General features: G+C 48.1%; 1 protein-coding gene across 23 annotated transcripts in view; it reads left to right on the top strand.

The window, feature by feature from the left end:
* adgrl2a (adhesion G protein-coupled receptor L2a) overlaps positions 1-25,907 on the top strand; it is a 732,161-nt gene extending 706,254 nt beyond the window's left edge. For 8 of the 23 annotated variants that reach the window (XM_080195115.1, XM_080195117.1, XM_080195119.1 and 5 more), the window contains 4 exons: positions 9,593-9,689; positions 19,509-19,637; positions 21,506-21,523; positions 24,806-25,907. In XM_080195115.1, coding sequence (XP_080051241.1) covers positions 9,593-9,689; positions 19,509-19,637; positions 21,506-21,523; positions 24,806-25,554 — 993 coding nt within the window. In that variant the 3' untranslated portion in view covers positions 25,555-25,907. Of the gene's footprint in view, positions 1-9,592; positions 9,690-19,508; positions 19,638-21,505; positions 21,558-23,717; positions 23,770-24,805 lie in introns of all 23 variants that reach the window. The other 15 variants (XM_080195135.1, XM_080195137.1, XM_080195136.1 and 12 more) reach the window with 5 other exon arrangements.
* Positions 25,908-26,290: the final 383 nt, after the last annotated feature.

The raw sequence follows: 26,290 nt of genomic DNA, 5'->3' as shown, positions 1-26,290 counted from the left end.
AGATCAGAGATGAGCTGGCAAGGTGGACACAACACTGGCTCGGTCAAAGAAAGCAAAGCGTAGCAGTGGAAGGATGCATTTCTGAATGCAATGCTGTGACAAGCGGTGTTCCTCAGGGATCAGTGTTGGGACCTTTGCTGTTCATAATATATATAAATGAATTAGAGGAAAATGTAACTGGATTGATTAGTAAGTTTGCAGATAACACTAAGGTTGGTGGATTTGCAGATAGCGATAAGGACCATCAGAGGATACAGCAGGATATAGATCAGTTGGAGACTTGGCCAGAGAGATGGCAGATGGAGTTTAATCCAGACAAATGTGAGGTAATGCATTTTGGAAGGTCTAATACAGTGGGAAATATACAGTAAATGGCAGAACCCTTAAGAGTATTGATTGGCAAAGGGATCTGGGTGTACAGGTACACAGGTGGCAGTACAAGTGGAGAAGGTAGTCAAGAAGGCATGTGGCATGCTTACCTTCATCAGCCGGGGCATTGAGTTTAAAATTTGGCAAGTCATGTTGCAGCTTTATAGAACCTTAGTTAGGCTGCACTTGGAATATAGTGTTCAATTCTGGTCCCACAGTACCAGAAGGATGTGGAGACTTTGGAGAGGGCACAGAAAAGATTTACCAGGATGTTGCCTGGTATGGAGGGCATTAGCTATGAGAAGAGGCTGGAGAAACTTGGTTTGTTCTCACTGGAATGACGGCGGTTGAGGGGAGACCTGATAGAAGTCTACAAGATTATGAGAGGCATGGACCAAGTGGATAGTCAGAAGCTTTTTCCCAGAGTGGAAGAGTCAGTTACTAGGGGGCATAGGTTTAGGGTGCGAGAAGCAAGGTTTAAAGGAAATGTTCGAGGCAGATTTTTTACACAGAGCTTGGTGGGTGCCTGGAACTCGTTGCCAAGGGAGGTAGTGGAAGCAGATACGGTAGTGACTTTTAAGAGGCATCTTGACAAATACATGAATAGGATGGGACTAGAAGGATATGGTTCCCGGAAGGGTAGGGGATTTTAGTTAAGTCGGGCAGCATGGTCGGTGCAGGCTTGGAAGGTTGTGGGGCCTGTTCCTGTGCTGTAATTTTCTTTGTCCTTTATGGGCCGAATGGTCTCCTTTTGCACTTGTAGGATTCTATGTCTGAAACTCTACCCAGTATCAGGGCGGGAGCGAGGAAATCTCCATTAGCCTCAGGCGGGATTTTACAATCTTCTCATTCTATTTTCAGGGCTGAGTTAGATTTTTGATCAACAGGTGAGTTGAGGGAGATGGCAGAGGGTTGAGGGGGGGAAGGGTTGGGGGGGGCAGCAGGAAAGTGGAATTAAACCATCATAGGTCAGCCATGATTATATGGCAGAGTAGGCTCGTTGGGCCAAATGGCCTATTCCTGTTCAAATTTTTTAGGCCCTCATTAAATATCTGCAGCAACAGAAGATTTGGGAGCAATAGGTGAGCACGATTTTTTTAAACAATAAATTTTGAGGTGGTTGTTAAAGTAGAGAGGGAGAGATTTCTCAAAAGTGTAAAGTTCATTTATTAGCATTATAAGTAGGCTTACATTAACACTGCAATGAAGTTACAGTGAGTTGCCACACTCCAGCGCATGTTCGGGGACACTGAGGGAGAATTTAGCATGGTCCACGCACCCCAACCAGCACGTCTTTCGGATTGTGGGAGGAAACCGGAGCACCTGGAGGAAACCCACACAGACACGGGGAGAACATACAAACTCTGCACAGACAGTGACCCAAGCCGGGAATCGAACCCAGATCCCTGGTGCTGTGAGGCAGCAGTGCTAACCACTGTGCCACCGTGCGTCTTTGTGGAAGGAATGCCAGAGAAAATGGGTCACAACCAGCCATGAATCAAAAATGGGAACTGAGAGAGGAACTCAAGAAAGTTAAAATCACCAGAGACATGGTATTGAGAATATTGTTGGAGCTGAGGTTTGACAATTCGCTGGTTCCTGTCAGACTTCAACCTCGGGTCTTGAAAGAAATGACAGTGAGATAGTTGGTGCATTGGTTTTAATTTTCCAAAGTTCCCTAGATCAAAGAAAGGTTCCCTTGCATTGGAAAAAAGAGAATGTAACCCCTTTATCCAAGAAGGAGAGAGAGAGAAGGAAAGCAGCAAACTCCAAGCCACCTCGCCTAACATCTGTCATCGGGAAAATGTTTGAAGCCATTATTAAAGATGTTATGACAGGGCACTTAGAAAAATTCAATGTAAACAAGCAGAGTCAACATGGTTTTGTGAAAGGGAAATCATGTTTAACCAATTTATTGGAATTCTTTCAAGGAGGAGCAGACGCATGTGGATAAAGGCAGCCATTGGCTGTACTGGCCAGATAGCATTTGATAAGGTGTTGCATCAAATGTTGTTGTGGAGAATTAAAGCACATGGTGTATGGGTGACACACAGGCATGGATAAAAGATTGGGTGCTAACGGGAAACAGAGAGTTGGCATAAATGGGTAATTTTCTGGTTGGCAGGATGTGGCAATGGTGTGCCACAGGGGCCAGTGTTGGGTCTCAGCTTTTTGTGAATTATTTGGATGATGGGACTGAAGGTATGGTTACTCAATTTGCTAATTTCACTTGGCTAGGTAAGAAAGTAAATTGTGAAGAGGACATCAGGAGGCTACAAAGGAATATAGATACGTTAAGTTGGTAGACAAAGATCCGGCAAGTGGAGTACAATGTGGGAAAAATTGAAAATGTCCATATTGGCAGGATGAGTTAAAAAAGCAGCTTATTATCTAAATGGTGAGAGATTTCAGAACTCTGAGGTGCAGAGGGATCTGGGTGTCCCTAGTACAGGAATCGCGAAAGTTAGCATGCAGGTGCAGCGAGTAATTAGGAAAGCTGATAGAATGTTGTTGTCCATTGCGAGGGGAATTGAATATGAAGTGCACATTAGTCTGGTAAACTTTCTCTGTACTGCTTCCAACACAGGTTACATCCTTCCTTTAAAAAAGGAGACCAAAACTGTGCCCAATACTGGAGATGTGGTCTTACCAATGCCCTGTATAACTGAAGCATAACCTCCTTACTTCTGTATTCAGGTTCCCCCCTGTAATTCTTGATAAGCAAAGGGGTGAATGATTCTCAGGGGCAAGTAGGAATTTGGGGTTGAAGTTACAGTCAGATTAACCATGGTCTTTTTTGAACGGGGCAGCAGACTTGAGACGTCCTGTGACCAAGTCCTTCTCCGAAATTGAAAGTTTATATGATTACTAAAAGCCAGCCACGCTATATTTTGATGTGATGACTTAGTTTTTTTTGCTGTGGAAATGATCACTGCCCTTGACGAAATTGTTGTATTTATCCAGTTTTCTGACCTATTCTTGCCATTAAGGTTAAAGTTTCCATTGCAACCCTCACTAATTTATATTCATTTTTGATGCCTCTTCCGATCAGATTTTGTGATCAGGCATTTTAAAATGAGAGAACTCCATGCATTTGTTGAGCAATAATTTTTTTTAAAAATTGAAGGGACAAGAGTGTCACTGGCTGGCCAGCATTTATTGCCCATCCCTAGTTGTCCTTGGGGGGCAGTTGAGAGTCAACCGCATTGCTGGAACTCTGGAGTCACATGTAGGCCAGACCAGTCAGGACGGCAGATTTCCTTCCCTAAAGGACATTAGTGAACCAGATGGGTTTTTCTGACTATCAACAATGGTTTCATGGTCATCGGTAGATTTTTAATTCCAGAGTTTTTTTTTCATTGAATTCAAGTTTGGGATAGAGATCGGGAGAAATTTCTTCACCCAGAGAGTGGTCAGTTTATGGAATTCACTACCACAGAAAACAGTTGAGGCCAAAACATTGTATGTTTTCGAGAAATTAAGAGTTTATTTCTTATTGCCATGAGTAGGCTTACATTAACACTACAATGAAGCTACCTTCGGAAATCCCCCAGTCGCCACATTCCGGCACCTGTTCGGGTACACTGAGGGAGACTTTAACATGGCCGATGCACCTAACCAGCACGTCTTTTGGACTGTGGAAGGAAGCCAGAGCACCCGGAGGAAACCCATGCAGGCATGGGGAGAACATGCAGACTCCGCACAGTCATCCAAGCCGGGAATTGAACCTGGATCCCTGGCGCTGTGAGGCAACAGTGCTAACCACTATGTCTCCCTGCCGCCCATTTACCACTACATTTGCTCATGTAACAGCAACGACTAGATTTTCTTTTAACCACAATTAATTTGATGTGAAGCAATTTGGGCTAGCCAGAGGGATAGGAAAGGTGCTATGTCAATGCAAATTGAGTTTCTTCTGTGTTACTGGGTGTTTAAAAATGTGCTGAGTGAATTGTTTCTTCAATGTCTATCGCTCAAGTCATGTTACTTTGTATTACATGATATACAGTGGGAAAACACAAAAGACGTTTCTATTGATATCTCAGTCCTCAGTCACAGAAGAGATTCGAACCATCAATGGTCATTCATCTCCTCACTGCTTTTCTGATCTGGCATTGCCTTATTTGTTAATCCAGCCTCGAGCTTCCAAATAATTCATTGCATGTGAAGTACTTTGAGATGTCAATGAGAGATATGCTACATAAATACTAGTCTACATTCTTTCCCTTCTGTTTTGCTCAATGTAATCCCTTCATGGCTTTGACCTTCCCTGGATCTGTTCTTCTATAACCTTCGAACCCTCCTCCAACTCTGTTCTCATGAGCATTCCCGATTTTCATTGCCCCACTATTGGGTGAGTGTCTTCAGCTGCCTGAATTCATGACCCTACAGAATTCCCTCCCTCAAACGCTCCATCTCCGTCTTCCTTCAGATTTTCCTTAAAGCCGAACTTTGGCCAAGCTTTTGATCGCTGGTCTGTTATCTCCGAATATGGCTTGATGTTGAATTTTGTTTGACAATATTCCTGCAAAGTGCCTCCAGACATTTTACCAAATTGGAGTCTCCTCAAGAAATACAAATGGTTGTTGTTTTAACAGATAATTATCCACACAGTGGGTCATGGTTTTCACATGGTGTGCTGCATAATCATAGAATGATAGAATCCACAGTGCAGAAGGAGACCATTTGGCCTATTGAGCCTGCATTGACAACAGTCCCATCCAGGGCCCATCCCCATAACTCAACACAATTACAGTCCAAATCCCCCTGACACTAAGGGGCAACTTACCATGGCCAATCCACCTAACCTGCACATCTTTTTAACCATGGGACGAAACTGGAGCACCCGAGGAAATCTGCGTAGGTACAAGAACATAAGAACTAGGAGCAGGAGTAGGCCATCTGGTTCCTCGAGCCTGCTCCACAATTCAATAAAATCATGGCTGATCTTTTCGTGGACTCAGCTCCACTTACCCGCCTGCTCACCATAACCCTTAATTCCTTACATAAGGAGAATTTGCAAGCTCCACACAGTTACCTGAGGCTGAAATTGAACCCGGGTCCCTGGCGCCGTGAGGCAGCAGTGCTAACCACTGTGCCATTGCGCTGCCAAAATACCCTTGGTTAATCCAAAAGGGAGCAAAGAAGACAATTTCTCTCCAAAGGCACAAGTTGAGTGCATCCTTGGAGTATAAGTCACTTGATTGTATTAGAAACCATAGGAGCCCTGCAGTGCAGAAAGAGGCCATTTGGCCCATTGAGTCTGCACTGAGCACAATTCCACCCAGGCCCTACCCCTGCATATTTACCCACTAATCCCTCTAACCTATACATCTCAGGACACTAAGGGGCAATTTTAGCTTGGCCAGTCAACCCAATCTGCACGCCTATGGACTGTGGGAGGAAATTGGAACACCTGGAGGAAACCCACACAGACACGAGGAGAATGTGCAAACTCCACACAGTGACCCAAGCTGGGAATCGAACCCAGGTTCCTGGTGCTGTGAAGCAGCAGTGCTAACCACTGTGCTACCGTGCTGCCCAATTCTGTGAACTAATGTCGTCTACCTTGGGAGACAGTCCTTCAGTCTCCCAACCGCACGTCTCTCGGTGGTGGGAGGTAGCACGTTGTTCACTGGCGACAGGATTCTTTGGTTCCGCCACTGTCAGTGGGATTTCTCACTGGTGTTACCCAATGGGAAGGCGATGGCCTAGTGGTTTAACACCGGACCCAGTGATATCTGGGATAACACATCAAAAACTCACCTTTTGTTCTGGGGACCGGGTTCAAATCCCGTCACGGCAGATGGTGGAATTTGAATTCATTAAAAGATATCTGGAATTAAGAATCTACCGATGACCATGAAACCATTGTCGATTGTCGGACAATCCATCTGGTTCACTAATGTCCTTTAGGGAAGGAAATCTGCCATCCTTACTCAGTCAGGCCTATATTTTACTCCAGAGCCACAGTAATGTGATTGACTCTGCCTGGCAAGGCACTCAGTTGTATCAATCAAGGGCAACTAGAGATGGGCAATAAATATTGGCCAGGCAGTGACGCCCATGTTCCATGAATGAATTTAAAAAAACATAGAATCATAGAAACCCTACAGTACAGGAAGGGGCTCTTCGGCCCATCGAATCTGCACGGACCGCAATCCCACCCAGGCCCTATCCCCACATCCCTACATATTTTACCCACTAACCCCGCTAACCCAAGCATCTCAGGACACCAAGGGGCAATTTTAGCATGGCCTTTCAACCTAACCCGCACATCTTTGGACTGTGGGAGGAAACTGGAGCACCCGGAGGAAACCCACGCAGACACGAGGAGAATGTGCAAACTCCACACAGACAGTGACCCGAGCCGGGAATCGAACCCGGGTCCCCGGAGCTGTGAAGCATCATTCCACCCCCTCAACCCCCACCCCCTCTTGTCTCTGATAAACCCTGGACAAGACTTCATTTGAATGCACAACTGTGAAATGATGCCAGTTATAGTGAGAGGCCCAAACCACGAACATTGTAGAAGGAATCCATGTGATTTTTACTTCCTGATTCTGAAGCCTCTGTGTTTCGGACATTCACAAGGCTAGCCTTGTTAGCACAGTGGCAAGAGTTTGTTACCATCTGCGTTTTCATTTTGAACTTCATGGAGCCCAGGGAGGAAGAAGCAAAGCATTTACCACGTGTAAAACCATAGGCTGTGCATCGATTTTTTTTTTCTAAAATTGCTTGGGTGCTTTCATTTCTTTTCATTCATTAGTTTAAAAAAGTTTATTTATTATTAGTCACGAGTTCGTCTTACTTTAACACTGCAATGAAGCTACAGTGAAATTTCCCCGGACTCCGGCACCTGTTCAGGTCAATGCACCCTAACCAGCACGTCTGTCAGACTATGGGAGGAAACCAGAGTACCCGGAGGAAACCCACGCAGACACGAATGTTCAGCACAACATGGTTTCAGCAGTTGAAGAAATGGGCACGACATCTTCAAGTTTTAACCTGAACCCCTGTGCTTACAAGGTCACAGTAAGAAGCTCACAACACCAGCTTAAAGTCCAACAGGTTTATTTGGAATCACAAGCTTTCGGAGCGCTGCCCCATCATCAGGTGAGTGGGGAGATAGGTCCACAAACACAGCCTGTGTAGGCAAAGACACAATTGCAAGATAATCACAGATTGGAACCGCCAGCTCAAAGTGGAGAGCATCTCCAAGAAGATCACACATATCGACACAGACATCAAGTAAAAACAGCCCAATCTGTAATTATCTTGCAATTGTGCCTTTGTCTATATATGCCACGTTTGTGAACCTACTTCTCACTCACCTGGTGAAGGAGGAGCCCTCCAAAAGCTCATGATTCCAAATAAACCTGTTGGACTTTAACTTGGCGTTGTGAGACTTCTTACTGTGTCCACCCCAGTCCAATGCTGGCATCTCCACATCATTTACAAAATCAAGTCATCTATCCTTGAGGGAACCTGAGGCATGAGTGGGTTAATGCTTCGGGATCTGGACTTTATACCTGGGAATCCATAAAGCAAAAACCAGCAAACAGCTGATGGATTTTGTTGTCGGGCACAGAGCTTGTTGTATGCATGGCCAGGGAACAGGGTGCAAAGACAGAATGCTTTCAGCGTAGCCTCTCTGTGAGAGAAGGCTGGTTTCGTTCTCCAGTGCTCAACTGCGATCCTCCCATTGAGCACTGGGTGAGGAGCTGGCAGAACGTAGAGAAGTTTACACTCGAATCCATCTTCAAAGTCAGCGTTAATATAAGATAAAAGCAAATCAGTGCGGATGCTGGAACCTGAAACCAAAAGAGAAAATGCTAGAAAATCTCAGCAGGTTTGGCAGCATCTGTAAGGAGAGAAAAGAGCTGACGTTTCGAATCCAGGTGACCCTTTGTCAAAGCTAAAAGGCAGAGTCAGTGGGAGATATTTATACTGCAGGCTGAGGGAATGAAAGATGAGTCATAGCCACGGAAACAAGGGGAAAGTCTAAGAGGTGCTAATGAAAGCCGGTGGAGAGAATAGAAGGTGTGAATGGTCAAACGCCGTTCAGAGGGGAAGCTGTGAAAGATGGAGATGTAGGGGGAGGGGGGAGATGGGTGAGAAAGAGGGAAAATTGAGAAAAGGGGGAAAAGGGAAACAAAGTGAAAGAAATGGGGGGGATGAAATAGAAGGAAAGAATGGGGTTGTTACAACCTTCCAGTCTCAACATTGAATTCAACAACTTCAGATTATTAGCTCAATTCCACCTTTGTTTTCATTTTATCTAATTTTAACCATTGTCTACCTTTTATTTCTTTATTCTTTTTTTCTCCCCCCCCACTTTTCCCTTTATTTTATCCCCCTTTCTAACCTTTTTTTCCCCTTTTCCCACTTTTTCTTCATTTTATCTCTCTCCCATTCCCCTCCCCCCACATCTCCATCTGTCACAGCTTACCCTCTAAATGGTGTTTGTCCATTCACACCTTCTATTCTCTCTGTGGGCTGCCATTAGCACCCCTTAGCTTTTCCCCTTGTTTTTGTGGCTGTGACTTATCTTTCATTCCTGCCGTATGAATATCTCCCACTTTCTATGCCTTTTAGCTTTGACGAAAGGGTCACCCGGACTCGAAACGTCAGCTCTTTTCTCCCCTTACAGATGCTGCCGGACCTGCTGAGACTTTCCAGCACTTTTCTCTTTAGGTTTCAGTGTTAATAAATTTGGGGGTTCCATCGCATTGTACCAGCGCACAAGTGAAGTGGCAACTTCCCCGCTCCCCGTGATCCTAGGGCACGGTGGCACAGTGGTTAGCGCTGCTGCCTCACAGCGCCAGGGACTCGGGTTCGATCCCTGGCTTGGGTCATGGCCTGTGTAGAGTTCGCACATTCTCCCCGTGTCTGCATGGGTTTCCTCCAGGTGCTCCGGTTTCCTCCCACTGCCTGAAAGACGTGCTGGTGAGGTGGATTGGCCATGCCGTATTTCCCCCCAGTGTACCCGAACAGGCACTAGAACGAGTAGGGACTTTTCACGGCAACTTCATCGCAGCGTTAACGCAAGCCTACTTGTGACGAATAAATAGACTTTATTTTATTAGTACAGTGGTAGTGTCAACAGCAGGGCAAAGTCCAGTCATCCATTTTATGATAGTTCATGTAGACCGGCCTCGTTTTCTTTTTCTTCTCTCTTGCGGAGTGCTTTTGCTCACCAGCCTATTTGGCTTATTCGCAGAGTCGTATTAGAAGGATGTGGAATGACACTGTGCGAAAGCAATCAGAATCTTCCTTTATCTCAGGTGAAATCAACAGCACTTCAACACTTAATCAAGGTCAGTTCCTGGGCGGGGGGGAAGGGGCGGCGGAGTTGTTGGGGGGGGTGGGAGCGGAGGGGAAAGAAATATATTTGACTGAAAGAAATGTCTTTTGGAATTGGGGGTGTCGTTTGTGCGTGTCCTGGCGTGGCTTTTCTGTGATGTCGCTCGATAAAACGAAAATCCAGCAGCGACCCAAAAATAAACACATCTGAATTCTTTTTTTCCCTTCACCAATTCACGAGAAAAAGTATATTTTTGCCCCCCTGCCCTCCACAAAAACTTTTACCCATCCTTCTCTGTTCAGTGTCTCCTGAATCCGCAACGGTACAAGTTTGTTTTTTCGCTGGGGGAAGTGACGTGCTAGTCTATTCAGAGTGATTACTTTGAGGGTTCTTCTGACAACTCAGTGAGTTTATCCAGTGGGCTATCTGATCAGGAAAATCCCAGGCTCCCTCTTGGGCCTGGAGTGAGTTGTGAGTTGACTTGCGGGGAGGTGGGGGAGCGAGGCAGTCCCGTGAACCAGGCAGGTAGAGGGCACAAGTGGGCAAGTTCCTGTTCGAAATTCGAAAGAAGCTTCTTTACCCAAAGAGGGAATGTCACCACAGGTGACGGCCGGCACAGGCACAGTGGGCCGAAGGGCCTCCTTCTGTGCTCTATGAAGAGTTTCGGTCGAAAGCCGCCTATAGAGTCAAAGTGTCAGGGTCAGAAAGAGAACTGGCGTCAAGGTCTCCAACTCCACAGGCCCAGGTTTCTCCCCAGATTTTAACCCCTGAGACTAAAAGAAAATGAGTGGGTGTGGGTTCCGGGGTGGGAGACTCTTAAGGGCGTCCCAATCAGAACAAAAAAAAATCCCCACCCCCAAACCCTTCCCTACCACCATGGAAGTATCAGGGACTCTTGCTCCCCTCACCCCCAGTGATCATCATCAGCATTGACGGATAGTCTGAAGAAAACAGGGTTGACCTCTTCCAGTCAGAGAGGGTGAAAAGGAGACTACATAGAGGTCTGCAAAATAGTGAAGGGGCTCGATGGGCTGATAAGAGGAAGGCCCGGATTCAGGATAATTTAGCAAAGGAAGAAAAGCTTCTTTATGCAAAGATTATCAATGTATTGCAGTTTCAATAGTGACTTTCCAAAGGAAACTGGATATATCATAGAACCCTTGCAGTGCAGAAGGAGGCCACTCAGCTCATCGAGTCTGCACTGGTTCTCTAACAGAGAATCATACGCAAGCCCTCCCTCCCGCTCTATCCCTGTAACCTCACACATTTAGTATGGCTACTTCCTCATAACCTACACACCTAGGGACACTAAGGGGCATGGCCCATCAGCCTAATCGGCACATCTTTGGACTGTGGGAAGAAACAGGAGCACCCAGAGGAAACTCAGGCAGACATGGAGAGAAAGTGCAAACTCTGCACAGTCACTCATGGCCGGAATCGAATGCGGGTCCCTGGCGCTGTGAGACAGCAGTGCTAACCCCTGTGCCACCCCCTACACAACAAAAGAGGAAAGAAAACAAGTACAGGGCGGTGGGAAAACTAGCTAATTGGATAGCTCTTTCAAAAGAGCCAGGACAACTGTTGATGGGCCCAATGGACTCCTTCTGCAAGGTCCCTGACACACATGAGGGTAACCCTGCGACTGGCCAGCAGTTGTGTTGAAGTGCATTCCTCCCTCCCCACTGCACCCCAGAGCATCCAGGTGGAGAGGCAATGAAAATGCAAGGGTACCGCTTAGAAAGGATAGCAGAACTAGAGGGCACAGCCTCAAGATAACGGGGGGGACAGTTTAGATTGGAGTTGAGGAGGAACTTCTTCACTCAAAGGGTGGTGAATCTCTGGAATTCTCTGCCCGTTGAAGTGGTGGAGGCGGCCTCGCTAAATATATTTAAGTCACGGGGAGATAGGCTTTTGACAGACAAGGGAATTAAGGGTTATGGGGAGAAAGCGGGAAAATAAAGAACTGATCCACTTCAGATCAGCCATGATCTTATTCAATGGCGGGGCAGGCTCGAAGGGCTAGATGGCCTACTCCTGCTCCTATTTCTTATGTTCTCATGTACAATTCGAAAGGAGGTGCAGGAACCAAACTCCTGGTGGCATATATTCACAAAGAGACAGGGCAGGTTCAAAAACGCAAACCCGATTGCTGACTTTGTACGGAGAGGCACGGAGCACTAAAGCAAGGAAGCTGTGATGAACATGGATAAATTAACTGGAATTTGTGTCCATTTCTAGCTGCCGCACTTTAAGAAAGATGCGAGTGTGTTAGAGAGAGTGCAGAAAAGATTCATGAAAACGGTCTTCTGTTCTGTGGGTAGATTAGAGAATCTCTTCTCCTTGCAGAGGAGAGAGTTAAAAGGTGATGGCTGTTCAAGGTCATGAGGGGTCTAGACAGAGTAGATAGAGATAAAGCATTTTTGTTGACAAATAATTAAGGAGGAGAGGACAGCGATTTAAACTGGTCGACAGAAGAAGCAAAGGTGACATGAGGAAACACACACTTGTACGCAGCAACACTTGGGATTTGAACTGGCCCTCTGCTGGATTAGTCGGCCAGCTGCTGGCCAACCAGTCCAGCAAAGTGACCAAGGACAAAGCAAAATGCTGCGGATGCTGAAATCTGAAGCATAAACAGAAAATGCTGGAAAGTCTCAGCAGGTCTGACAGCCTCTGTCCAGAGAGAGAATAGAAGCCAATGTTTGGAGTCTGGGTGACCCTTCATCAGAGCTTCACACGCACCTTATTAGCGTTGGGAGCTTGCAGCCCGCTCACGTGGCGCAGGCAGGTTTCAATCGCCCCTTTCAAAAAGAGAATTTCGTGACCACCTCAAGAGAAAGAAATGTCAGGGTTTAGGAGACGGGGCAAGGGTGTGGGGCCAGCCAGAATGATCTTGCAAAGACCCAGCAGAGTCTGAATGGGTCGGATTGCCCCCTCGGGTGCTGCTGGCACGCTTGATATATGTTCGCTGCCGTGCCATTGGCAGCTGGCAAACATGTCTTCAACCAGCCAACTTCACGATCTGAGAATTTCCTCCCATGAATCCTCCCACCTCCCCCGTGTTAAAGTCCCTCCATCAGTCCAAAGCTGTGGTCAGTCTCCCAATCTCCCCTCCTCTTGGCTTGGCCTTCTGTTCTCCTTGTGGACCTGAAGAACAGACGACCTCAAAGGTTCGGAATAAGTACCTGTTGCTTCCACTGTTGCTACCCCTCTGTACTCACCTTCAATAGCCTCGTAAATTCTGCTTTTGCACTCCAGCTGCCTTTCCCCACTTCCCTCTCCCTCAATTCCCAACTCAGCATTACCCTTATAGCGCTTCACTGCCTTAAAGACATGGGTAACAAGTTGTTGTGGCGAAGGCATTAACACTTAGTTCCCTTCTTTCACACAACTGAATTCCCGTTAACATCATTTGCGCTGGCTGTATCAACTGTATAGATTTTGCAAAGCAACTGGACTAAACTCATGAATTTAATACAACGGTAATCCTATTGATTGCTAATCGATTAAGGATAGAGCTCCATCTGACGCACGGCCGTGACCTGTGATAAATATCAGACAATCCTCACGTGTTGCTGTACCTTGACGATGACTAGAGCGGACAAAAGATTTTCCCGAGAAAAGCTCTTTGATGACTGAGTCCTCAGACTGAAACCAACAGAGACACACTTGATGTAAAATATTTAGCAGGTGATTCATTAACTCAGACCTAAATTAAAATGCGATGTTTTAAATATTTAATGACCTTATCACAGCTGGTTTGAAAGAGGGAGAGTGCGGTGATTTAAGGTACGCAGCCATGAATTGTGTGAGGTGCCCAGAATTGTTTTGTTACTCTGCACAAGAGGAGAATATTGAAGTTTTTGTTTGTGTTTTTTTTTTGTTCACCTTGGGCAATTTCACTTGACGTCAGTTACCTCTTACCCTTCCCCATTTACCTTTGAGCGCCTTACGAGGGCACTTCAGTGAGCATTCAAGAAGCTACCATGGTGCTGTGGGACCGGAATTGCGATTAGCCAAGATGATTGAAAGGACAAAGACTTCCTTCACTAAAGGGCTTGACGGAACCAGCTCGGTTTTTTATGGCAATCCCAATAGTTTCATAATCTCTCATTGAAGGAGACCTTTTTTTTTAACTTCTTCACTGAATTCAAAGCGGGATTTGAACTCGCTTTCTGCCGGATTGGTCGCTCAGCCTCTGGCCGGCCAGTCCAGCAACGTGACCAAGCTTAAAGCAAAATGCTGCGGATGCTGGGGTCTGAAACAAAAGCAGAAAATGCTGGAAAACCTCGGCGGGTCTGACACCCTCTGTGCAGAGAGAGGGAATAGGGGCAGCGTTTCAAGTCTGGACGACCCTTCGTCAGAGCTTCACCTGCATCTCCTTTGATCTGGCCTGTTGCATTCGCTGCTCCCACTGCGGTCTCTACCTCTGAGAGATGTAACGCAGACTGGGTAATCGCTTTGCAGGGCACCTCGGGTCCGTCCGCAAGCAGGACCCAGACCTTCCTGCCGCTTGCCACTTCTACACACCACCCTGCTCTCCTGTCCACATGTCCGTCCTTGGCCTGTTGCTGTGAAACGCGTCTCAAATTGGAGGAACAACGTCTCGTCGTCCGATTGGACACTCTACTGCCTTCCCCTCTGAGCATTGAATTCAACAACTTTACAGCATGAACTCTCTCCTGCGTTTATTTCATTTTATCTTATTAATCCATTTTGTAACTTTATATTCTTATCATTCTTTTTCACTTTCAGTTGTCCAATCATTTCATTTGTTCACTTCTTAAAAGCCTCACTCTCCATCTTGTTGCCCTCTCCCCCATGCCTCTACCCCACTGGGGCCATCTGCCGCATGCCTCCGCTCATCCTTTGATGCTCTGCCATTTACACATTCCAATTTCTTCATGGACGCTATTAGCACCATTCTCAGCCTTTATCACCACCATTTATTTACACTCCCTTTGTCTTTTTGTCCATGATATATTTGCAATAACCCCATCCTCATAGTACAAATCTTGTCCTTTCTTTGTCTTCAGCTCTGACAAAGGATCATCCAAACTCGAAAGGTTGGCTATATTCTCTCTCTCCGCAGATTCTGTCAGACCTGGTGAGGTTTTCCAGCATTTTCTGTTTTTGCTTCAGCAACTTAACCACCTGGGCTAACCGTACCCTGAATTCGGTACTCGGGGGGCTAGCAGACAGTTACTGAGCCAGGGAAACCAGCCAGATTTCACAACTTGATCACCAGCCTGCGCAGAACCTTAGCCAAGGACACTTGCAATTGGTGAGCCTGCCTCTGAGTGGGTGGGGGAGGAGGAGCCTGTCTCTGAAATGCTGTATAGCAATCAGCCACTGGGTACTTGTTCCAGAGATAGATTAGAGAATCGGGGGTTATTCTCCTTCTGAGAGGATGGCACTATGGTTTGCACTGCTGCCTCACAGTGCCAGGGACTCGTGTTCAATTCCTGGCTAGGGTCACTGTCTGTGCGGAGTTTGCACATTCTCCCCGTGTCTGTGTGGGTTTCCTCCGGGTGCTCAGGTTTCCTCCCACGCTCCAGAGATGTGCGGGTTACGTTGATTGGCCATGCTAAATTGACCCTTAGTGTCAGGGGATTAGCAGGGTAAATATGTGGGGTTACGGGAATAGGGCTTGGGTGGGATTGTGGTCAGTGCAAACTCAATGGGCCGAATGGCCTCCTCCTGCACTGTAGGGATTCAGTAGAGAAGAGATTTTCTCAGAGGTGTTCAAAAACAAGAATGTTGGCTGGAATTCCCCAACCGTTCACACCCCACTGCTGCTGCCAGTGAGGATGGTGAATTTGGCGCTCAGCCAAACTTTCATTCACTGCAGCAGATCCAGAAAGTCCCGGAGTCGAGAGGATTGGCTTGTGAGGACAGACTGAGTAGACTGGGACTAAACTCATCAGAATTCAGAATAATGAAGGGGGAATCTTAGAGAAACACACAAGATCGTGAAGGGAATAGATAAGATAAAAGCAGGAAGGTTGTTTCCACTGGCAGGTGAAACTAGAACTAGAGGGCACGGCCTCAAAATAAGGGGGAGCAGATTTAGGACTGAGTTGAGGAGGAACTTCCTCACCCAAAGAGTTGTGAATTTGTAGAATCCCTGCCCCGTGACGCAGTTGAGGCTACCTCACTGAGCGTTTTTAAGGCCAGGATAGATAAATTTTTGAACAGTAAAGGAATTAAGGGTTATGGTGAGCAGACGGATAAGTGGAGCTGAGTCCATGAAAAGATCAGCCATGACCTTATTGAATGACGGAGCAGGCCCGAGGGGCCAGATGGCCGATTCCTGCTCCTATTTCTTTTATGTTCTGACAAGTTGTCCCCATTGGTGGAAAGGACAAGAATCAGAGGGCAGTGATTTTAAAGTGATTGGCATAACAGTCAAAGGAAACATGAGAGAAATATTTTTTACACAGCGAGTCGTAAGGACCTGAGGCCTGAAAATGTGGTGGGGGAGATTCAACTGTGGGTAAACACTGAAAGAAAAAAAATTGGTGGGCTAAGGGGATCTGGAGGAGGGAACCGAGTGTACGGTGTCGAAATTTGCTGATGACACCAAGATTGGGGGAACGGCAAATTGTGCGGAGGGTGTGGAGAGTCTGCAGAAGGATCTAGATAGGCTGGGCGAATGAGCCAGGAAATGGCAAATGGAATTTAATGTTGGCAAGTGTGAGGTGGTCCACTTTGGTAGGAAGAATGGTAGGAAGGACTATTACTTACGGGGCGAAAAACTGCAGCAGGCGACGGTGCAGAGGGACCTCGGGGTCCTTGTGCATGAGTCGCAAAAACCCAGCTTGCAGGTGCAGCAGGTGGTCAGGAAGGCAAATGGGATGCTGGCCTTCATAGTGAGGGGGATTGAATATAAAAGTAGGGAGGTCTTGCTGCAGCTGTATAAGGCATTGGTGAGGCCGCAGCTGGAATACTGTGTGCAGTTTTGGGCGTCTCACCTGCGCAAAGATATTTTGGCCTTGGAGGGAGTGCAGAGGAGGTTTACTAGGCTGATACCAGAGTTGAGGGGGTTGAGCTATGAGGAGAGGCTGAATAAACTGGGCTTGTACTCGTTAGAGTTTGGAAGAATGAGGGGAGATCTCATTGAGACGTATAAGATGATGAATGGGATGGATAGGATAGAGGTGGAGAGACTCTTCCCGCTCAAAAAAGACAGTAGGACTAGGGGGCACAGCCTCAAGATAAAAGGGGGGCGGTTTAGAACGGAGTTGAGGAGGAACTTCTTCACTCAAAGGGTGGTGAATCTCTGGAATTCTCTGCCCGTTGAAGTGGTGGAGGCTGCCTCGCTAAATATTTTTAAGACGCGGGTTGATGGGTTTTTGATAAGAGAGGGGATTAAGGGTTATGGGGAGAAAGCGGGAAAGTGGAACTGAGCAGCGACAGTTCAGCCATGATCTTATTGAATGGCGGGGCAGGCTCGAAGGGCTAGATGGCCTACTCCTGCTCCTATTTCTTATGTTCTTATGTTTAGCGTCAATAGGACTAGCTGTATTGCCATTGCAGAGAGAGCTGGCATTGACACAGTGGACCGAATAGCCTCCTGCGCTCTAAATATTCTATGATGAAGGTTGGGTAGGATTAGGCTTTGGAGTCTTCTAGCTGCAGTCAACTAGCATGCTAGTCTGTGTGATCTACCATGTAAATCGCATAGAGACTCAATTCCATCTGACCTGGTAGATTTGCTACTTCTGTGTATCTCTGACCCCTGATGTCAGGCTGCAGTTTTGTGGCTTAATTGGACCCAGAGGTCAGAGGGCAACTTGGCCCTCCATACTTTATTGATTGTGTCAGTCTTTCCTTGAACATCGCTTGCTTCATTCCATCGTTAGATCTGAGGGATGCTCACTCACTCCCCTTTGCTTGCTGTGTTTAACATTTAGAAGGGAGAGAACAATGTCAATAGAAAACAGCAACAATGCAGGTGCTTTGGAAAATCGATAATACGTATCAGAGCTTTTTAGGTAATCAGTGCAAAACAAGGCCTGGTAATCTCCGAATGATTAAATAGACACCGAACTGACAATACGATAGTCCAGGTTTTTTGAATTTCAGCAAATTAATACCTCATTGTTGTCCATCCTCAACTAAAATAAATGCCTTCTAGAATTAGTTAAAGTAACAACTTGAAGAGCTCCGAATCTCTGAACAAATCCACCTCAGTAAAACGTGCAAAGAATGATTTAAAACAGGCCTGCAGTGGCGGTGAGGGGGTGAGGTGGCGCGACTGAGAGCCAGAGGTCAGACGGAAAGTTACCCAAAAGTTAATGAATCTGTAAGTGTTGTGGGCAACAGCATCCTCCTTCACTATGGCTCGGTCAGTCACAGAGACTTCTCCCTAGGACCAGTTTTCACCCTGTCCGAATACAATTTTGGTCCCCTTATTTGCGAAAGGATATACTAGCCTTGGAGTGAATATAGAGAAGGTTCACCAGGTTGATACCGGAGATGAGGGGGTTAGCTTATGAGGAGAGATGGAGTAGATTGGGCCTGTACTCGTTGGAGTTTAGAAGGCTGAGAGGGGGATCTTATAAAGACGTATGAGATAACAAAGGGGCTAGATAGGGTAGAGGTAGAGAGATTTTTTCCACTCAGAAAGGAAATCAGAACTAGAGGGCACAGCCTCAAAATAAGGGGGTGGGGAGGAGTGGTCAGTTTAGAACAGAGTTGAGGAAGAACTTCTTCTCTCAGAGGGTAGTGAATCTCTGGAATTCTCTGCCCATTGAAGTGGTGGGGGCTACCTCGTTGAATATGTTTAAGTCACGGGTAGATAGGTTTCTGATAGACAAGGGAATTAAGGGTTATGGGGAGCAGGCGGGTAAGTGGAACTGATCCACTTCAGATCAGCCATGATCTTATTGAATGGCGGGGCAGGCTTGAGGAGCTAGATGGCCTACTCCTGCTCCTAATTCTTTTGTTCTTATACCAATCCCCTAACCCTCATACCAGTGCTTCAAGAAGTGACATGACAGGAGGCCCCTTAATTGTGAGAGAGTGATGGCCGTTCCCCTGATTCTCATCACCTCCAATACCAGGATCCTTCTCGTTGGCGATCGGTGGTGTGGAAGCCAGTTCAGATTTTCATTTCCCCTTTCGTTTCATTCCCCCGCTCTGCGGGCAACGCAGCACCCCTGCTGCGACTGGTGGGACGCCTTTGGACTCAAGCTACCGAAGCCTCGACCCGGCTGAGTGCAGGCGAGGAATCGCGCCCGCGATGCTCTGGGCTTTCCTGGGTCAACTGGATCAACTCACTGAGCAATCGGGAGTGAAAGAGGAAGTAGGATGGGTAGGTGGGTGGGGGGGGCGCAGGGGGGTGGCGCAGTGGCGGGGGTTGGGGGGGGGGACACAGTTCACCAAAAGTACATCCTACAGAACATGGGCCACGATTTATGGAGCTGTTGACCAGATAATTAGCGGGGAGCACAGAGACAGTTATTCTGCATCGCACAGATAAGGCCACCTTAATGCGAGGAAAACACATTATTAATTTTTACCCGTTCCCCTTCAGAATGTGACACTGACTTGCACATCTGGCAGCCACGAGAACCTCGATAAGCCTTGAAAACCAAGGGAAACGCTAGTCACCCTGGCCATTTTTCGGGACCTCAATTTTTCACACGCCGCGACGCAATTTTACTTCATAGCTGATTGGGTCTCGTCAGCTGAGTTTTAAATGGCATCCCACTTCGATTCCTGCTTTTTAAGCTGGCCGCCTTCACTTGTATGTTTTTGAAAGAGTCTGTGAGCTTAACAAGATCAAAACCAAACTGATGTATCTTTTTCTGTCTTGTTGCTTTAGGGATGACGGGCAATTATCTACTAACAAATCCTCTTCTGCGACCCCACGGCACTAACAACCCTTATAACACCCTACTTGCGGAAACCGTTGTCTTTAACTCCCCATCAGCTGACGTGTTTAGCTCACCAGGTGTGCTTACTTAACTCTTGAAGAACCGTTGTTGACACAGCTGTTAGACGTTTCTCTTTTGGGTAATACCGGAGCGGGTGGGGGTGGTGGTGAAACGGTCGTCAGAGTTATCCTGACCAATAGAAGGAGTCCCTTCAGAGCGAGCTGTTTACATAGAAGCTAGAAGCAGGTGAAGGCCATTTGGCCCTTCTAACCTGTTCCGTCATTCATTTGATCATGGCTGATCATCAAATTCAATATCCTGATCTCTCCCTCTCCCACATCCTTTAGCTCCCAGAGCTGTATCTAATTTCTTCTTGAAATCACACAACATTTTGGCCTCAACCACATTCAGTGGGAGTGAATTCTCCACATTCACCACCCTCTGGGTGAGGAAATTTCTCCTCACCTCGGTTCTAAAAGGTTTGTCCCCTGTCGCCAAACTATGACCCGTAGTTCTGGACTCCCTCACCACTGGAATATTCTTTCTCCACTCTTAATAGTGCACTATTTAATATTCATATTAATATTTATTAGGAGCATATCACTCCTTCACCGCCATGTCCAAAATTCCCCTCCCTACCCCTTTGCACTCATCTCCCCATCCCCCCATGTTTCCCGAGCCCTTCTCCCACTCTCATGACCCCTGAAGGATCATCCACAGAGGACAGTGCAAAGCATGAATGAGGCAAACGGCAAGATTCAATAACGTAAAAGCAAAACGCCGAGGATGCTGGAGATCTGAAATGGAACACAAGGTGCTGGAAAAGCTCAGTGGGTCTGGCAGCAGCCTTAGGGAGAGAAACTGACTTGACAGCTTGAGCCTTTGTCCTGGAAGAGAGTTACAGTCGGCTCAAAATGTTAACTCTTGTTTCTCTCTCTCTCTCTCACTTTCTCCACAGATGCTGCCAGACCTGCTGAGTATTTATTTCCAGCACTTTCTGCTTTTGCGTTTCCCAAGATTCAGTCCCCAGTCTGCTCTGAGTGGACCCCTACGCGGCACAGTGGTTAGCGCTGCTGCCTCACAGCGCCAGGGTCCCGGGTTTGATTCCCAGCTTGTGTTACTGTCTGTGTGGAGTTTGCACATTCTCCCCGTGTCTGCGTGGGTTTCCTCCGTGTGCTCTGGCTTCCTCCCACACACTGCGTAAGACGTGCTGGTTAGGTGCATTGGCCATGCTGAATCCCTCAGGTGGCTGAGGGATTTTCACAGTAACTTCATTGCAGCGTTAATGTAAGCCTACTCGTGACGCTGATGAACCATGGCAGGTAGGAGGGCAAGTCACCCGTACACAGTGAAGGGAGGGGAGCACCTCAGGTGAATGGGACCGGGCCACTGACTGTCACAGACCCCGACAATCTCTCCCTGGCTGGCAAGGGTGGGAGCGTTAAAATGAATGCCATGTGCCAACTCCTTCCCCCGCGGGTAGGCAAGCTATTGGAGAATGGGTAAGGTGTCGGAGATGGACGGGGGAGTGCCACCGAGGGTCTGAATGTAAATGTTTGACAAGGCAACCCCTTTAGGAATGGTGATTCCCATTGGCAGCGAGGAGAGGCTATAACTGTGCCTGGGAACGGCAAACCCAACCACTTCCCTTTCACAAAGCACTCCCACCACAGCCCTCACCGCAGGACGTTTGCGTTCGGACGAAACCAGATCCTCTCCATTGCCAAGGAGCCTCAAGTCAAAAAGGATGAGATAGACCTGGAGCTGCTTCCTGCTGTTAGCAAATGTGTTAACCCCGCGAGTAATCTTAAGCACTGACGCCTAACTTTGCAAAGAAAGAAAGGAAATTGTGTGTGTGTTTTATAAGTGGTGTGTTGAATTTAACCCGAGCTTTCTTTTTTTTTCATTATTTGTCTCTTTGCTCTCTCCTTATGCTTCCCTTTAGTGACCTTCAGAGAGACAAGTATGGGAGTCAAACTTAACTTTGCCTATCAAATGTAAAAAAAAATTCCGGCATGCTTGTTTAAACTTTCATTTTCTTTTCTTCTTTTATTTGGAATGAGGCAATTGGTGAAAGCTTAACTGGAGACCCAAAAAGTAGGCTCAATGGCAGTAGGTTGACAGTATGACTATCTGGATAGGAATGTGTACTAGTGCAGACACACTGAAGACAAGACAGGGGATTTTATAGACTGTACGTTCACAAGTCAGAATATTATCAGTGTAAATTCAATTGGCTGGACCCCTATTTGTAGCTGTTGTTACATTTTAATAGTTGTCCCAATGTCACCAAGGCCACACGAAGGGTTTCTCTGGTTGATCAGTTCTGCTCTCAGGATTTGGGGGAAGAGTTAGCTGGTTGGGTTTCCTGTCCTCGACGTCCAGTGGGCCCTAACAGATAGGTGCATGTGGCACATGTCGCGTGAGGCATTCCGAGAGCCTGCCTGTAGACGTTGTCTAGGTTGACATCTCGCTGAGGCGCCCAAGGGCACTGCTGTGCTGACGAGAGTCTCGACACCTCCTGGGAATTAGAAAGGGATTGGGGCAGGAAACTGACTGGGAAGATCATCTCTGCACTAAAAGCTGCAGAGGTCAGCGGAACTGGTGTCATATTGGAGACTGTGCAGTTTCTCACGGTCATTCCGTTAGGCATTTGAGATCAGCCAATGACTGAACCAGCCTCCCCTGGGTGACACAGATAAGGGTCAAAACTGGCAAGTTGCCCCATACCCCAACGCCCCCCCACTCACAGCACACACACCCCCCCCCCCCCAACCTCTCTCCAGGTCAGCTAGATCAAACCCAATTTCAGCAGTTGCCTCTGGATGGTAACTTTTTTTTTTGCAGACTGATTTCCTGCTGCCAGCAAAGCTTTCCTCCCTTCAATACAACACAGTGGTCACTCTGCGGCTACTCACACCCTGTTGCATCTTTCCGGTCAAAGTAACCGTTGATACGGATCGCACTGTCCAAAGCATGCTGTGCACATATATGTGTGTGTTTGTGTGTGTATGTGTTTTTTTTTGTACATGTGTGCGATTAATCATGTGCTGGCTATCTTACATGTGCGTGCTGTAGTAGAAGGAATTTTTAGCGACTGTGAAGCACAAGGCTGGTAAATCTGCCCACTTCTTGCCCCCTTAGTTCTTCCTGCTTCTCCTCAGCTGCTGGAGTTTGGGAATCTCCCTTCTGCCACACTCAACGTTGACTGTTCTAGAGTTCACCTTGGCAGCCTGCCTTTGAAAGACCCTTACACAAATTTCTTCAGGTGCCACCGCACCCCTGGCCCCTAAGGGCTACATCCCACAACAGCCCTCCCCCAGTAACACTCCCCCAACATACACACACACCCCTACCCATACACAGTCACTCACTCATTCATTCACTCACCCACTCACTCTCATATTCACTCACTCTCACACTCATTCTCACACTCACGCAGCCCCCCTCACCGGTGGCACAGTGGTTAACACTGCTGCCTCACAGCGCCAGGAACCCGGGCTCGATTCCCTGCTTGGGTCACTGTCTGTATGGAGTCCGCACATTCTCCCCATGTCTGCGTGAGTTTCCTGCGGGTGCTCCAGTTTCCCCCCACAGCCCAAAAGACATTCCGGTTCGGTGCATTGGCCGTGCTACATTCCCCCTCAGTGTACCCGAACAGGCGCCGGACTGTGACAGCTCGGGGATTTTCACAGTAACTTTACTGCGGTGTTAACGTAAGCCTACTCACGACACTAATAAATGGTTAGCCAGGAGTGTCACTGTGACGGCTGCAGAAGGCACGGTTACGAGAGTGCGGGTGAGGAGGGAAGGGGAGTTGTGGGGTGGGGTTGGTGAGTTGAGCGGTTGCCCAGTTCCCCTCGAAAGAAAGCGAAACACTTCTGCCGTGATTTTTTTTTTTAGTTCTTTTGTGGGACGTGGGCGTTGCTGCCTGGCCCGGATTTACTGCCCACAATGCCCCCCCCCCGGGCTGGAAACAGAAACAGCCTAGTCCGCGCTTGTCTGAGTTTGCATTCGGCCCCTCCTCGCCATTCTCCCCCCCTCTCCCTCCCCCCCACCCCCCCGCCCCACCCTCGCTCTGACTGGTTTATTTCTGCAGGGTTGGCATGATCCTTCCTCGTGTTACAGTGATCATTCTACTTTCTTTTGTATGTCAGCTACTCTTACACCAGATAGCCAGAGCAGACAGACTTGATGTGAATTGCCCATGTGAGTCGACCCAGCCGATGTCTGTAGTGTTTTTCAGATGGTGCTTGTGGAGCCTGATACCTGTAGTTCCAAGAGGATGACTGTTCAGTGTTTGTCATGCATTACTTTGTGATTGTCCCCCAACACTCCTCCACCCCCCCACCACCACCACCACCACCCCTCTCCCCAGCCACCACCATTCTCTGCTTTGCACCATGATGTCTCATTATGAAGAAGTGTGAACTAGTCTTGCCTGCTTGTGTCTGCATTTAATTTGGTTCCGTTTATACTTGCACCTGTTTTGTGAAGGTGGTACATTTTATTTTCCCCTCTCCCATCCACACCCACCCCCCCCCCCCCACCACCACCTTAAGTCAACCTTTATGTATTTCAGGACAAAAAAAAATACATTTTGCCTTGTTGTGCACTGAGCCACTTGCAGTGGCTGTGGGCTCATTGTCTGTAAGGGGATATCGCTCCTATGAGGGGTCTTCCTTCATCGGCCGTGCTGATTGGGGAGGTGCAGATGCTGGGGAGAGGAGTGGGGAGAGCCTCATATGTTATGATGGTGCCAATAAAACAACACAGTGGGCGGCACGGTAGCACAGTGGTTAGCACTGCTGATCCCCAGCTCCAGGGTTCTGGGTTCGATTCCCAGCTCAGGTCACTGTCTATGCGGAGTTTGCACATTCTCCTCGTGTCTGCGTGGGTTTCCTCCAGGGTACTCCGGTTTCCTCCCACAGTCCAAAGATGTGCGGGTTAGGTTGATTGGCCATGCTAAGAAATTGCCCCTTAGTGCCCAGGAATGTGTAGACTAGAGGGATTGGTGGGTGTAATATATGGGGGTAGGGCCTGGGTGGGATTGTGTTGGGTGTAGACTCGATGGGCCGAAGGGCCTCCTTCTGCACTGTAGGGTTCTATGGAAACTATTTCTGTTTTGTCCTGAACTACATTAAAAAAAAATACCGAATTTTTCTTTGGATTGGAAGGTTTAGCAAGAAGGAGACAGACGGCTAACTCAGTCGTATATTTTCTTTTTTTTTCTGTTCTGTTCCAGGTCATTCACTGAACAATGGCCGGGACACAAACGCGATGGATACTCTACCACTTAATGGCAACTTCAACAATAGCTACTCCATTCGAAATGGGGACTTCTCCAACGACAGTGTGCAGGCGCTGGACTGCGGGATGAGCCTGGGGGACACGGCCTTTGAGAAGATGATCATCTCTGAGTTGGTGCACAACAACCTCCGGGCCAGCGGCCACAAGGCTCACAACCTCTCCGCCAAGATGGTGGCCGCCGGCGGCAGCAGCAGCGAGGACGACGCCATCGTGGCCGACGCTTCGTCCTTGGCGCGCGGGGACCGGCCCGGCGAGCCGCGGCAGCCGGAGCTCGAGGCCCCGCTGATCCCGCAGCGCACCCACTCCCTCCTGTACCACCAGCAGAAGCGGCCGGAGCCCGAGGCCGACGCCGGCTACGTGGCGGAGTTGTCGGCCGTGGTCGACGACTCCTTGCAGTCGCCCAACAGAGACTCCTTGTACACGAGCATGCCCAACCTGAGGGACTCCCCGTACCCCGAAAGCAGCCCCGAGGCCGAAGAAGACTTGTCGCCCTCCAAACGGAGCGAGAACGAGGACCTTTACTACAAGAGTATGCCCAACCTGGGCGCTGGGAACCAACTCCAGACATACTATCAAATCAGCAGGGGTAACAGTGACGGCTATATAATCCCCATTAACAAGGAAGATTCAATTCCTGAAGGGGATGTGAGGGAAGGACAAATGCAACTGGTAACCAGTCTGTGAAACGTGTGCGTTTAAGAACTCAACAAGAGATCAAAGGACCTCTGTAAGGTGCCACCCTCCCTAGTATCTACCTGAATAGACAGTGCAGCCACCTGTGGTGCTTTTACAATGTACAGGAACGAGAACCAGCTGGCTGCCGCAGCTCTGTGAAGACCCCGTGAGGAACAGGAAACCTCCACAGAAACAGTATTGTTCCGTCGCAAACTAAACCAGACAAATCCTCGGGTCTCTGCGCCTTCGTGCACTGCTGCTGGCGCAGTGGGAGAACTTCTGGCCATTCCAGTGCAGCCGTTTTGAACACAATTGTATATATATAGTTGCACCTTGTACGTCTCGTCCGCCCTCTCCATCCCCCCCCCCCGACCATCCCCCCCTTCCCCACCCACCCACCCACCCACCCATCCAAACCCAGGCCTAGGCCTCAGGCTCGAAACCGGGTCTCAGGGCCCCCCCCTTGCCGGCCACACACTTCACGATACAACAGAAAAGGGCCCGCACCCCCCTTCTGCAATAGCTGTCGTACCTTACCTGGTTCCCGGAGAGGCGCGCCCAGATGAACCCCGTGTGCATCGTGGGTCGGTTCTTGAGAGCGTTTGGCGAACGGAGGGCTCCCCCTCCTCCCCCCCCCACCCTCCCCGCACCCCCTCCTCCAACCGCCCCGGGTTAGCCAACAGCAGCCCAGCTGTGGGCCTTACACCTCCTGTTTGTTCATTCAGCTGTACAGTTTACCCTGTTC

Source organism: Carcharhinus amblyrhynchos, chromosome 9, assembly GCF_965287045.1.
Source record: "Carcharhinus amblyrhynchos chromosome 9, sCarAmb.v2.hapA, whole genome shotgun sequence".
NCBI lineage: Eukaryota > Metazoa > Chordata > Chondrichthyes > Carcharhiniformes > Carcharhinidae > Carcharhinus > Carcharhinus amblyrhynchos.
Note: the sequence above shows the minus strand (reverse complement) of the source record. Positions and strands in the feature narration are given on the sequence as shown.